The 16177-nt window shown below is 32.1% G+C and overlaps 1 protein-coding gene across 1 annotated transcript; it reads right to left on the bottom strand.

Annotated features, from left to right (window-relative positions):
• Positions 1–4857: 4857 nt before the first annotated feature.
• LOC109157998 (myb-related protein 305-like) lies at positions 4858–7760 on the bottom strand. The gene is made up of 3 exons (XM_019305811.1): positions 7604–7760; positions 7330–7459; positions 4858–5473 (listed from the first exon to the last, which is right to left on the bottom strand). The coding sequence occupies exons 1-3, from the start codon at positions 7737–7739 to the stop codon at positions 5131–5133; spliced, it is 609 nt and encodes a 202-aa protein (XP_019161356.1). The 5' UTR covers positions 7740–7760; the 3' UTR covers positions 4858–5130.
• Positions 7761–16177: the final 8417 nt, after the last annotated feature.

Genomic DNA, 16177 nt, shown 5'->3' on the forward strand with positions numbered 1-16177 from the left:
TACGATCGACATAGGTGTCGATCATTACTTTAGAAATTTTTCACATAACACAAAATATAATAATAACAATAACAACAACATTTATTTAAATATAGATTGTCACGTAACATCAAATAAAAAGTTTTTCAATTATTTTGTCACCAAATTTTTTCATAATTAATTTATATTCATTTTACTGGTTAACTGAATATTTCAAAATTTGAGAGATAAAGACAAAAATCAAGACGAATTAAATAATCAATATTATTTTTTGTCAATTTCAAAACTAGTCATTTAAACTAGCTAATGTACATCTTAAAAATGTAAATAAATAATTAAAACACGCAATAAATCACTAATTAATTAATCAACATATATAACTAATAAAACCAAAGCATATTGCATATATCTCAAATTTGGAGATTTTTTAAAATTAAAATGTATACTTGATGTCATTCTTTATTAAAATCTTGATAAAAGAAATTAGATAATAAAGAAAAATGGTCACTTTAATTATTTGATTTATTTCTATATATTTAATGAATTTGAACTTTAATATATATTTTGAGTTCATTTAATATAAACATAATTGTTTTAAAAAAAATTAGAGGGGGACCAAAAGTGTATTTTATCCCTACTATATCAATATATACATACATATTTATTAAAAAATTTAAGGTGAAGGTAGGGGTGGGGTGAGGTGGGGGGCCAAGGCCCCCCTAACCCCTTAAGTAGCTCCGTCCCTGAATATATATATATATATATATATATATATATATATATATATATATATATATATATATATATATATATATAAATTAACGATTACGTTTTATTCTATGTTATAATTTTTACGTTGTTGTTATTATTATTATTATTATTATTATTATTATTATTATTATTATTAACACTTGATTACTTTTAGATATTATTATTACCACTTATATTATTATTATTATATTATTATTATTTTTCCTGTCAAGTTCTGTTAGTATATAATGATCGTGAGGCACAATAATAATATAACTATAATTAAATATTCTTGTATCCTACTCCATGAGACACAATAATAATATAACCATTATTAAATATTCTTGTATTCTACATTCTTCTAGGATTTCTATTACCATCATTAATTATTCATAGTTTACCATAACTAAATAATTTGACTAATACAATGAGTTTGGGCTGGAAAATGCTAGAAGGATGATTTTACTTTTAATTATATATATATATATATATATATATATATATATATATATATATATATATATATATATATATATATATATATGAATTTTATCTTTATATAAATATTAATATAAAGTTTATTTATTACATAAACTATTGTATAAACTTTATATAACTTAATAATATTATACTTACAAAAATATAAATATTATATGTAAACTATATTAGTGTTAAATATAAATTAAATAAATTATAATTATATATTACAAAATAAAATTTAATTATCTAAATATATATTCTATATACACACACACATGGAATTTGTTCAAAAGGTGAAAAAGGTTTAATGTGTTAAAGTATTAATCTTTAATTAGTTGGCAAATTATGCTGTGCATCCGTATGCATCATGCATGGTGCATACGGATGCAAAAACGACGTCGTTTTATTAAAAACGCGCGTCTCTCCTTAAAAAAAAAATCAGGTTCGATTCCCAGCAACAACATATGAATTAAAATTCCAGAATTGATGAACTATAATTCCAGAATCAATGAACTATAATTCCAGAATCAATGAACTATAATTCCAGAATCTATGAACTATAATTCCATATCTAATCTATGAACTAAAAATTCCAGAATGAATGAACTAAAAAATTTCAGAATCGATGAACTACAATTCCAGAATCGATGAACTATAATTCCAAAATCAATGAACTAAATTCAATATTCTATGAACTAAAATTCCAGAATGAATGAACAACATAATGCTTTGCTGGGAATCAAACCTGATTTTTTTTTTAAGGAGAGACGCACGTTTTTAATAAAACGACGTCATTTTTGCATCCGTATGCACCATGCATGGTGCATACGGATGCACAGCATAACTATCCTAATTACTAGGTTAAATTTTGGATCTTGGGCTATATAAAAGCTTTAATATTTTAACAAATAAATTATAAAAAAAATACCATTAAATAATTAATAATAATTGGGTTGGCTAGTTTAGCCCACCAGTCCACTGTTTGAAGGGTTGGCCTGGCCTGTTTTCAACTTAGCCCGCGATTGGTCAACCCATATGGGCCAGGTAGGCCCGTGCGTTTTGACACCTCTATTACTTGTCCTAATTAACTCATTATTATTTGGGGTCCATTATTTATTATATATTTATTAGTTTCTTAGACTGTGATATTGTGTTGTTATAAATATATTCTTTTGGGTCTAGTACCTCTATTAATAATAATATTATTTTACTCTCCTCTTTCGAATATCTATATCCAGTTTATGATTGGTCTATATCTCATAAAACCATCAATAACGATAAACAAAATCAACATGCCTTTAATAATTAAAAGACCAAAAATATATTTTTCCTATTAACTAAATATATTATATAAAGTTGGACAAATAAAATTATATATTCAAGAGTACGTAGTTCTATCATTTTTTTTTTTTTAAAGAATATTTCACGTGGGTCCTGCCGGTAATGGATGATGAATTGATGATGCATATGCATGCGTTTATAAATAAAGAGTAGAAGACTTGCGTAATGCATTCTCATTTACTTTCACGCTATACACATTGCCGACCCGCCATGTGATTTTTTTCAATCCTTCACGTGGGTAGTGTTTACCTCGTTGTGCTTTAAACGTGATTTTTACATTTGAAACATGTGACTAAAAGAAAACGAGTGGCACAGATTCGATGACAGTTTTATTTCGTGACACTCTCGTACAATGAAACCCCACAACGATATTCCTTTTCTGTTCTACCTTGGCTAAATCTTTATCTCAGCCCTCTGCGTTCCAGGTCCGATGTCTCCCCTCTATTCACATATCATTAACTTAGCTTGCATGTGGTAACCACTAGGTCACGAGTTTGAATCTTAACTTTCTTGGTTTGAACTGGTCAGCTATAGACAACCTAAGTTAGTTTATCTCCTTATAGTCTTTTCTTGGCTGCTAGAGTAACAAGACAAGGTTTACATAGTACACACCCTCGAGTAGTGTTGTAAAAATCGTCCTAGGCGCCTCTAGGCCGAGGCGATTTCAGCCCTAGGCGGCTTTTAGTTGGCTGGCCAACTAGGCGTCGAGTTGGGTGCCTAACTCCGCCTAGTTGGCGTCTAACTAGGCTGTGTCGGCGTCCAACTCGGCCTATTGGTATGTTTTGCTTGCTCGGTTGCTTATCTTCTATATTTTTTCAGTCATGTACTGAACTAACCATCTAACATATGTAGTTGACTAGTTTGTGCGATTATAATAGTCTACCAACTTACATCCCTGAGTGAGAAAAGTCGAGACTATATACTCGAATTACTCGACTGTCTATGAGGCGCTAGGTGCCCGACTAGGGCCTAGCACCTTTTGCAACATTATCCTCGAGTAGTGACTGCTGTTTTTTCTTGTATGTCACCGAAACAAATTATATCTAAAGTTACAACTCAATCTATAGACTATAAGTGGAACATAAGTGCGGATCGGAAGTGGATGAAAAGCTAAGTAATTAAGGTAATGTACATCGACCAACAACATCCAACGTTAACGAAAGCAAATTAAAGGAGAAATTGTGGAAAGAGAGTGAGAGAAGAAAGACAAGTCATTGTCGTGCATAAATGACTGATTTCCCAAAACAAGAATTAGGATGGGATAATCCGAAGCGCATATGCGGTGTTGCCACTGGATAGCACTTTAATGATTAGATTAGGTGTGGATGGGATGGGATGATGAGGAAATTAAATGATATGATTAGTCGCCCAGATCCATGAGAGTTGCAGTTAATAAGGTGTTGAAAAAGTTAGATGGGGAAGTGATGATAAAAGCAGCATGTGGAAACTTCCCTTGGGGATGATCAAAGAGTTAGGCTCACGTCCATCTTCATACACGTAACCCCATCAACACATATGGGTAAATTTAAAAAGATAGGATTGAATTTGCCATAAATGGCTTCTTTGCCTTTCCACATGTCCTTTTTCTGTGATCCCAGTTCGGTATTTGTTCCTACCTAGATGCTCCAATCTCCATTATATTATATCTCATAACCAACCATATATGCATGCATATATAACATATATGCATGCATGCATGAATTGAAGTTATTAAGTTATTGCAATTAGTTGTAGAGAGATTGATTGGAACAGAAACGCAAGTGGGCACGTAAAACATAATGGTGATGATGACATCATGCCTAAGCTAATTAAGCTATCCGGTTTACGTCACTATCACCCAAAACCCTTTCTCTCAATTCACTCACTTATAAATAGAGCAATCAACTGATGAAGATTGACAATAAAACTAACACTTGAACGCACAAATTATTCTCTCGCACAAATTATGTCACTTCAACCAAATTAAGGCCCAGTTTGGTAAAAAAAATTGGCCTATAAGTCCATTTTGGCTTATTTGACGACTATTGATTGTTTGATTTAGTTAAAATATCAATATAAGTATTTGGTTAATTAGCTTTTTGCAACTCCAAAATGCTAAAATTTAAAAAACTACTCCAAGCAACGTTTTCAATTAGCTTTTTCATAAAAAAAAAAAAAAAAAATCTATCAAACACTTTTCTACAACAGCTAATGTTATCAACTAGTTATGCCCTCTAATTAACACAATCAGCTAACAGCTAACAGCCATTTACCAAACATGGCCTAAATGTTTCAGAGGTAATAATTAAGGTTAATCATTGATCATAATTAACACAATATAAGTAGACTTGGATTTAGTATATAAACAGAGGTGTACGATTATCATCGTATATTACACAGTAGTCGTCATTACTTATGAATAATGCAGAATTTTAAACATATATGTATAATATAATATATATAAACTACGTACTACATGCATGCAGTAGCGGCGGGGGAATATGCCGGCCGGCCGGCCGGCCAGGCGGCCGGAATGATTATGGTAGATAGGGTTTAATTTAATTAGCTAGGATATTGGCATCCTGGGTAGCTAATTAAGGTTTAATCTGCGTTAAGCAAATGCATGGACCAGAGGTCTTCCATGCTCCACATGTTGTCGTTTGATTCAGTGGCGAAAGGGCCCTGCTGAAAGGTGGCGTCCATGTTGTTGTTGTTGTTGTTACTGGCGTACGAGGTGGGAGAATAGGTTTCCACCGTGTCGGGCGCCGACGCTTGGCTTGTGCTCGCTTGCTCGCCGCCGCAGCAGCTGGAACTGCTCTGCCTTGTCGCCGCGTTTTCTCCTCCGGCCGCCTGCGGCTTCATATGCTTCTGGATCCTAGTCCTCCAGTAGTTCTTTATCTCGTTATCTGTTCTCCCCGGCAAATGTTTCGCAATTTTCGACCACCTATAGTACAATTCAACGTTATAGCAATTAAATTAATTAATACCATAGATTATGAAAATAAAGACAAGTATTGATTTGAGGTTTGAAATATGCATGCATGGCCCCACATTTACCATTGTATTTCGACGCAAATAATAAACAATTTCGTGGCTCAAAATGAAACCCCCCTCACGTTTTGTGGCTGAAATTCAAAGTCCCTATTGCCTCCATTCTTTTATTTAAAGAAACTCACATTCTCCTATAACGAAAGCCAACATTTTTCAAATTGGCTTTGAACCCTATGCTCAACTCAGGTCCATATATAAGCTCATTCATTTCTACCAATCCTTGCCTTATAAACCTTCCACCACACTATGATATGAGCTTAATTTCCGCGGTACAAATCTACTTCAGCCCGATCACGTCATGATATATATGATGGTAATGTGTGATGATTAGTTATCCCGTTTATTATAATTCAACGGTATAAACCTCTGGAGTTTAATCTTTATTCCTCTAATTAAATAAAAGAAAAAACAATTTAACATTTTCTATTATTAGTAGTTCTTTCTGATCTGTACAGTTGTACAAAAAGCTAAGGTTTTAATTTTAATTTTGGCAGCACCCTAATTAGGGTTAAGTTAACAATATGCTTTTACTAATTGTCTTAATCATGGGTATTATTAGACTATTATTATTATATTGTGATCTTTAATTACTTTTGCTCTATCTGATAGTTGGGTTTTGGTTGTTCTTCCTTTTTGTTTTATGGTTATGAATGGCAGGCTTATATATGATTCGGATGGAAGGTGCGCCGTTTTGTTTTCGAAAACCCTAAGGTACACAAAATTAAAGGTGGGGCCCTTTGACTTGAAGAGGAAAAACAATAAGGTAGCTGTCTATTTCAGCAAAAGCAAGTTGGAGCTTCCTTTTCATCATGATTCCAACTGCACTGCTAGCTAGGAAATGGCTCAACACGTGACTCAATTCCTAAGGGTCCACCTTAAAATCACTTCTTTTAAAAACAAAAAATATATATAAAATACTTCATCTCCCTATTTCTACAATACCCTTTTTTATTAATTTATTCGTCACCGAGTACTTTTTATGATATAAAATATTATAATATATATAGATATATACTCACTGTGGGCACGATAAGTTAGTGATTACAATATATATAGATATATACTCACTGTGAGCACGATAAGTTAGTGATTACATGCTAATTAATCATGTTTAAGCAATCAGTTAAGAATAATTAATTTATTAATTTAAAAGAATAGAATCTAACATTATATTTCAATTAGGGGATTCATTAATCATTTTACATATTTTTTTTTTAAAAAAAGCAATCAAATAATGATGTTATATGCTAATTTTATGAACTTCATCAAAGAAACTAATAATTAAGTAAAAACAAGGTAGCAAGTAGAATTTCTTGAGTTTTTTTTTTCTTTATTTTTTGGGAAAAAGTTTGAGAACAAATTAAATCTGGGAAAAGCTAGGCAGAAATCTTAGTAGATGAACACTGACCATATATTGATTTCCGCACGTGGATTGAAGAGATCGATAATCCCCACGTTGCTATTCTCTCTACCAATGAACTAATAACTCACTTTGACTTGAAGAGATCACACAGCCACAAGCTATGGATTTTGATTCTTTATTTATTTATTTTTTGGGCGACACAAAAGGGTACACATAACACATATAGCTTGCGGCTCATCTCTTCTTTGTCTTACGGCGAATAATCGAATTCTTGGATGAGAAAATTCCACATTTTTTTTTATATATATACAAATTAAAATTTGTTGTTCTAGCAATTCATCAACATATATAAAACTCAAAATTAAAGAATATATATACTCACTCACCTATTTCCCCACTTAGCATGCAATTCCATAATCAGGAGTTGTTCCTCCGGCGTAATATTCCCCCGCCGGACGTCTGGCCGGAGGTAGTTTAGCCACCGGAGCCGGCAACTCTTCCCGGTACGCTTCAGACCTATACCAACAAAACAAAATCAAAACATGGAGTGAATACATAATTTTGGTAATTTTTAGGGTTTTGCTACAAAAACCAAAAAAAAAAAAAAAAACAAAAAAAAAAACACATAAATATATATGTTGTGCTATATATATATTGTACCAGCAGATCGAGCTAGAGAGTTCCAAACACCTTCACCATGATTTGCAATGTAGTTTATGAGAATCAAATCCTCTTCCATAGTCCAAGGTCCCTTCCTTATTTCAACATCTTGAGAGTTGCAAGGTTTTTTATCCATTTTTTTCAGGGAGAGAGAAGGGGGGGGGGGGGGGGGGGGGGGGGGGGATGGAAAGGAGGGATAATGTTGAAGTGAATTTTGTGGAAAATAATAATGGGGGTGGACTCATATTTATAGACCCTCATAACAAAGATTATATTATTTTACCACTTGTAATTAATTTTATTTAGTTAATATAATGTGCTTTTAGCCTAACTTAATTATTTTCTTGTAAGGATAATAAACAAAAGACTATATTGTCTAGGGCAATGCATGTATACATGACACACTCAATATGTCCATGCATGGTCACGTTATATCATTAATAGGTTATTGGTGCACAATTTTTTTAAAAACAAAAATAAAAATGTATATATATTTATACACATATATTATTATTATTATTATTATTATTATTATTATTATTATTATTATTATTATTATTATTATTATTATTATTTGCTATAATGTGTACATTAATTTATTTCATAAATTCATATATACAGCAGTCGCACATGCATGTTGCATGCATGGACACGTATTACCTTACTCCAACCAAAGTTCATTCGTTCTCTAATTGTTTGAATGGCAATTTTCCTTTGATTAGAGTAATATTTTATTGTAATTAGCGGGGTAAATGAACCGAGTCCTTCAGTCAAAGCTTGACTTGAGCTTGATCAATTTTGAGCTCGAATTAAATTCTAGCTGACTCGTTTCGCAATCGAGCCGAGCTCAAGCGTAAATATTTTCAGCCCGTGGTTTGTCAAGTCGCTCGTGAGCCCTACACACATACGTGTGTGTGTGTGTAATTGAGTCAAGCTGTTCGGTCAACTTTAAGCTCGAGCTAACTCGTTTTGTAACAGAACCGAGCTCGAGCTTCAATTTTCTAGATCGATCGAGCTCGAGCCCACACACCTATTATTTATTGAGCTCGACTCGGCTCGTTTACCGCCCTAATTGTAATGTAGTGGTTTATCGTATATGAAGAATTTACCCTAATTATATTACATAATAACACATACATTTCGGATCAAGAGGCAAATCAATAAACTGAGAAAAAAAAATACATAGATGAAAGTATTAATTAAACTAAAGAGAAAATGAAATTAGCTATTGAATTAACTTGTTTTTGCCAACCACCTTGTACTCAGATGGCATGTAGTGACTTTCCTATATAGGAGGGTTATGAGATCGAGCTTCAGTGGAGGTAGTGTTGACTCTTTGTGTTGTGCTTCAGTAGGTTGATAAAGTATAGATGAACAGATACAACAATTTAATAGAGTTAGTAGTACTAAAAAAAAACTTGTTTTTATAATGTACGCGTGCGCAAGTTAAAGGAGAGTGATGGCATCACCGATTAGGAATGTCAATTGGGCTAACCTGTTCGATTTCGGAGTAACTGAATCGAGTTATTGGGCTTAATGATTTTTTTTTTTCCTTTTTTTTATTTAATTTTTTTGTCCAAATTCTAAAACCTAGAGTTATCGAGCTTAATTTTGATAAAAAAAATTGCATTTACACTAGTAAATATAAACTTATATATCATTCAATCAATTAATATATTTACACTATAATATAATAATTTTATTTTTCATTATTTATTTTAATAAAATATGCTTAATTTGAGGTGTGGGCCAATTCGATTTTCCCACCGTACTAGTTCGATTTAGTAATATACCGAACAACCGAATGGAAATTGATTCTTGTATACCGAACAGAATAGTTCGATAAAAATCGACCGAACTGAATACTGTTTTTTTTTTCTTTTTTAAACAACAACAACAACAACAATAACAACAACAACAACAAAGAAGTAAATTCAAAATCCCTTGTTGCCTGCTCCGTCGTTTAGCTCATCATATTCTTACTGGTATCTCACTTAAATTTTTATTTGATTTTTTTATGGCTTGTTCTCTATTTTGCACTTTTGTTGTTTACCGCAATTGTTATTTGCCTCATAATTATCTCTAACTTGAGTTATTCTTAAAATATTCAGTATTTTCCTTAGTTTCATGTTTTTTTTTTTTTTTTTTTTTTTGAAAATAAAGAAGCTAATTCATTAATCATAGGCATAAACGTTTACAATAAAAATCGATGGAATGGTTAAACATCCCTTACAGTCAGAAATAGAAACAACTTCCGTAGCAATGCTAAAGAAAACTTGTTCGCAGACTGTTTCAAAAATTTGAAGCTGGATTCTTTGGAGAAACTTAAAACTTCTTGAATGATTTGGTCAAACGTACATAAGACTCACAGTGGTTGAATAGTCTTGCACACCACATAAGTATCTATTTCTATTCTTCTATCCATTGATAATATCTCCATCGGGCTGAACTGCATATCATAGTTCAGACGAGTTTTTTTTTCATTGTCATGTTTGTCACCCAGGATGAGATTCACATACGCCATAACCATTTTTATCGTTTCACGCTTTATGAAGAAAAAAAAAACTCGCCAAGTAAAAGAGAGGAAGTAACTCATCAAAACAACAAGAGGAAAAACACAGAAACGGCAAACAAAATTAAACTATTAAAACAAAGTAAAGGGAAATAATCGTGCGAAGGTGGAGAAGAAAGAAAGAATGGTGAAGGCAGAGAAAACAATGAAGGCAGACGCTGTTTGTGGTGGAGATGGCGGCAGGGGAAGACGATTGGACGCCGCCTCTGATCCGCTTGCTTCACGGAGGCGGCAATCGTGTATGAGTTTGAGTAGTTGAAAAGCAGAGATGAAAGAGAATTAGTTTTTTTTTTTTGTTTTATTTTATTTTTTTTTTTTCTAAATCCTTAGTTTCATGTTTCTATGAAATTAATGTGCTTCAACATCATTCTAATTTTGATTTCCAGTGTATTGAAAAGTAATATTCCAGTGCACTGAAAATATATTCTGCCAAGCAATGACGGATTGTGTCCAAAAATTAACTACACAGTATTTTACACTTGTTCTCCAAATATTAACTATATAGATGGATGTTTCTTCATCTTGTCCACAAAACATTATTATATTCCAAGTGAGTCAGTAGAAGAGTCGGTTGGGCAAAAAAGTCAACTGATGTTTGGTAATTAGTACTTAATAGTGTGTTTGAACTTTGGATTACTATATTGTTATATAATGTTTAGACTTTGGATTTGGACTATGTGAATATGTATTGTTTGATAGTCTGTTTTGAAAATTAGAAAATGTTAAAAATTGGAGTTCTTAAACCGAACTAATTCCGAACCTAAACCAAACCGAACTATAATGTTAAACCGAATGGTATCATTTTTTAATTCTAAAATATCAAAACTTATAAAAAAAAAAAAAAAAAAAAAACCGAATCTCGAAATGCCTACCCCTATTTTATTTTGTAAAAAATTTATTAATATATTTATAAAAAAAATTAATTAACAATTTAAAAAAATATATACTAAAATTAAATGAGCTTACATATACTTTAGATTCATAATTTCTAAACCGTAGATTCATAATTTAAATACAGTAGGTTCATAATTTCTATACAGTAGATTCATATTTTCTATACTGCATATTCATATTATATGTACTGTAGATTTATAATTTCTGTACTGTAAATTCATAATTTCTAAACTGTATAGTTATCAAATTATGAACATATAGTTCTCTGATTTGTGAAAACAGAATTCAACAATTGAAATCTAAAGTATAAATTTTATGAATCTACAATAACAAAATTACGAATCTACAATATAGAAATTATGAATATGAAACCGTGCCCACAGTAACAAAATTTGCCAAACTCTTTGTATATTTTGTTCCACATCACTCGTGAAACAAATAATAGTTTTAAATGACTTCAGTTATTGGGTTAGCCAATCCAAGTCATCATGCTTATCAGTTTTGGACTTATCAAGTTAAAACCTTTTGATCCTAATTTTTTTTTTTTTTTTTGGGGGTCTTATCGCATGGTCAAATTTATCTATTTCAAATTAAGATTGACATCCTTATCATTAATGCAAGGCTAAAACCTTCTAGGATGTAACCTATGATACTTTGTAATTGCCTTTTTTTTTTTTTTTTTTTTTTTTAAAGAGGATGAGTAATAAATTATTACCTCGAATTTATTATTTTAAAAGTGTTGCACATCACAAGCTTTTATGGATAAAGTATTAATAAACATGGATAAAATTTGTGACATTTTAAATTAAGATACAAAAATTCAAAGTGTAACAAACTAACATATTCACATTAATAAATATTTTTTTTTTTGAATGTTACTGGCTCTATTACGTTGTAGTATCTGTTCATATACTTTCTCAACCTACTGAAACACAAAAAACCAACCAATAACGCCTCCACTAAAATTCGAACTCACAACCTTTCAAATGGAAGTCCAACCCAAATACCATTAGACCACATAGTTTTGGTATATTTACATTAATAAATATAAACATGAAATATCATTAGATCAACTCCAAATCTTTAATTTCAAATTTAAAAAATATAATTTAATAGTTAATTCACACTTTAAGGGGATGTTTGGTTGGATGGAAAAGTTTTTCCATGAAAAATATTTTCTTTAAAGTGGAGGAAAATGTTATTTTTTTGGTGTTTGGTTCATGAAATATATTTTCCATTAGAAAATGAATTCTTCAAATTTGAGCAAAACAAAATCCTTAGTTAGACCAAGGATTTTGTTTTCCATGAATATGAGAAGAAAAAATGATGTGGTTTGACTATTTTGCTCTTGTTTTCTTTCTTAATTATATTAATCTTATTAATTTGTAAAGGCATATATGTCTTTATATTCGTTATTTTTTACAATTCCAAATTTAACCAAACAATAGAATTAGTATTCCTAGTAATTTTATTTTTACCAACCAAATAATGAAATTCATCTTCCTAGTAATTGCTTTTCCATGAAATTTCAATTCCACTTCTCTTAAAATATTTTCTGCGAACCAAACGAGCCCTAATTCTCAACATTCAAGTGTTAAAATGTAAACATTAAAATAAAGATCGAACAACGTTATTATTATTTTGGGAAAATGGTCAAATAGGCCCTCGAACTTTAGCTTAAAAGTCAATTAGGCCCCTAAACTTTTTAAAGGTGCAATTACACCCATTAACAATTCATTTAAGTGCAATGAAGCCCAAAAACAAATTAATGACCTGCATGCTATCATCATTAAGGTTTAGGCCACCTTCCGGCGAATTTTCCGGCAAAAAAAAAAAAAAAAAAAAAAAAAAAAAAAAAAAAAAAAGTGACCGGCGAAATTTTCCACAAAAGTGGCCTGAACCCTAATGACCTGTGGTAGCAGGTCATTAACTTGTTTTTGGGCTTCATTGCACCTAAATAAATTGTTGATGAGTGTAATTGAACCTTTAAAAAGTTTAGAGATCTAATTGACTTTTAAGCTAAAGTTCGAGAGCTTATTTGACCCTTTTCCCTGTTATTTTTAATCTAAACCCAATCTCCTGGATTGAAAAAAACACGCATCCTATGCTAATAAGCAAAAAATCTATACTTATTTCTAATTGTTATAAATAGTAATGATTGTGGACATTATTGTGTATAGGTTTCCTTTATGTCTCCATTATTGTATTCTGTTACACTTGTTATTATATATATATATGTCATTCTAATGTAATGATCATAGGTGTGGTATAAAGGAATAAGAAACCCTCTATTTTGTCTCTACTCTTCTTCTTGTTCTTAGTGTTCTTCACGAGCTAAAGGCCTGCAAACAAACTTGCAATACAACACGTTATCAGCACGCTCAATCCAGGTGAACGGTAACTTTTATGAGTTTTTTATGCCTTATTATTTTCCGGATGCCTCAAAGTCATATGTGTTTATGCTTTATGCATTTTTGAATTTATGAAAACTTGATCATATGATTATATATTTCTGATAATATACTTCTGCATCCGTAAGTATATACTTACTGTGAATATGTATATCATGAATGAATAAGTTTACTGGGCAAATACATATATTTCGTAGCAATGAACCAAAAATATTGATGTTGACGAATATTTGATGAGGAACCAAAATTTTTTGGCCTATGCTTATATATGACTTCATATCAAATATGCGTACAATTTTTCTTGCAATATCTAAAATTCTAGTTGCTAGATGTACTAAGTCTGGAATTTTGCATATGATATATATTTTTTTCCGGAAAAATTGTATTGCTTTCAATATATACACTATTTTTTACATACTGGCATGAAAAATATGATTGATTAATTATTTTTGGTATGATAATTCGTTTAGTACAATGAGAAATTGTTTAGAATGAGTTTTTTTTCATACCTTTCTTCCCCCTCCATCGCCGTCGCGCCTGTCATCTGAGCCACGTCGGAGGTGTTGCAGCGGCGGCATGGGGCGGCTATTTTTTTGCGGCGGCTGTCCAGCAGTCCAGCCCCTGTTTTTAGAAGTGATCAGAGAGGGACAAAAATAGATCCCATTTTTTTTCGGCCGATCGTCCCCCATTTTTTTCTGATCTGCACCATCATCGCATGGTGGGCTGTGAGGATGGCCCTATGGGTGGCCGCGGTAGAGGCGAGCGGCGGCTATTACGAAGATCGTGGCCGCGTTACTGATGACCGGTGGTGGTCTGCGGCAAGGGCGACGATCAATAATGGCGGTTGGCGGAGGTCTCTTCGTTTTATCGAAACCGTTTGCGTAAATACAAGCCCCATAACGCCAGAAGCGTTATTAATTTCGCGTTGTTTACGGATGATTTTTGCTTTTATTCCTAAAAAAAAAAAAAAAAAAAAAAAAACAATGCCAGAAGCGTTAATTCCTACTTAGGATTTGGATTGGACCACCTTTAAAATAAATGGACCATCTTTATTTTTGAACCATTCTTACATAAAAATCCTAAGTCCCATATTTTTTTTATAAAATATGTTTTTTCCTTGGTCCTCATTAAAACTATTTTCGGTAGAAAATAGTTGCTCTTGAAAAAAGAGAATTCACTGAGCTCGCACTCAGTGGAAGAAATTTCTTTATTTGGGTGTTTGATGTCGGAATATATCTTGCATCTATAAAACTGCCAAACACCATCAAAGAGGCATCTACGAGTATTGAGGCCCAGAAGGCAATACCGCTCATTTTTCTTCGTCACCACCTTAACCATGACCTCATACAATGAATATTCAATCTCTATTCCATGCCTCCGAGCATGCTTCTGCTTGAACGATTCTTTCATATCTGAATGCAAATATACCATATAGTGGATCGTTCTTAAGCATTATCTTGATACCCATTTTTTCTCTCAATTATATTGTGGGCTGTTTTTGGAATAATAAAATATTCCTAATAATTCTTGTAGCTTATGCCATATGCTTTTGCATCCCGTCGATGCGCATGCATAGAATTAGAGAGCTTAATTAAAATACATAATATTGTGACACTTTCTTGATGTGACCACCAAATACATTGTATGGTCGGTGCACTTGTTGTCAAGTGTCAAATTTTTGTTGTGTCACAAATTGCTATCTCATGCCTTACAGGGATGTGAGTCATCCCAAAAGAGCATTTACTGATTTGCTCTTGATGGTAGCAATTGTTTGCTATACGCCATATATTTTAAGATTTATTATAAATCTTACTAGAAGCTTTGCCCGGATGGCAAATCAAAGCCACTGTTTATTATGGGACAATCCCTGAAGGATCGTTTTAATCAACAAGTGGTCATAGTCTGAATTCTAAATATAGTTTTGCCTAGAAGGTAAATCAAGAGCACTATTTTTATTTGTCACCCGTTATCTTGCCCCAACCCTCGATTATAGATATTTGATCTAAAAGGATTTATAAACCCTAAGTCAATCCCTGAAGGATATTTGGTGTATGCGGGTCTTATTGTCAATGGTCGTATTGTACTCCAGTAGTAGTACATGACAAAATTATGCTAAGTGTTTGGTCATTGGGCTATTTTTTTTAATAAGGCCTGGAAGACCCTGAATGTGGATTGATCTTTAAGGTGACTAATGACTCATGAATGAAGTTTGCAACTTCTATTTCTAATGCTATGCTACTCTCCAAAAGTCAATATTGACTCACATCATGTTGGTTTGCCTGAAGCAAACAAGTTGTGATTTTTTTTACACATAGTAATCACTGCCTGAAAATTCTGACCGGCGCAGTTTGAAAATTAAATTCGTGAAAAATACTTGTTGAACTCCTTTTGGCATGAAATTTTTTCTGGAGAACCTAGACTCGTGATATTTGATGTCTGTAAAAATATTTTGTTAAAAATATGCTTTGGTTATTCCAGAAAAATTTGTAAAGTTTTGGCAGTGTGCTGCCAATTATTTTTCTGCCTGGAGCAATGTTGTGAAAAATTTCAGAAAAAATACTTTCACACCTTGGATTGACATGAAAATTTTTATGTACATTCTAGACTTACTGAACTACATATCTGCCAAATTTTGTGTCAAAATGTGTTACCTTTTTCCCCCAGAAAATTCTGCAATCCAGGTCAAAATTCTGAAAA

Source organism: Ipomoea nil, unplaced genomic scaffold, assembly GCF_001879475.1.
Source record: "Ipomoea nil cultivar Tokyo-kokei standard unplaced genomic scaffold, Asagao_1.1 scaffold2805, whole genome shotgun sequence".
In the NCBI taxonomy this organism is placed as follows: Eukaryota; Viridiplantae; Streptophyta; class Magnoliopsida; order Solanales; family Convolvulaceae; genus Ipomoea; species Ipomoea nil.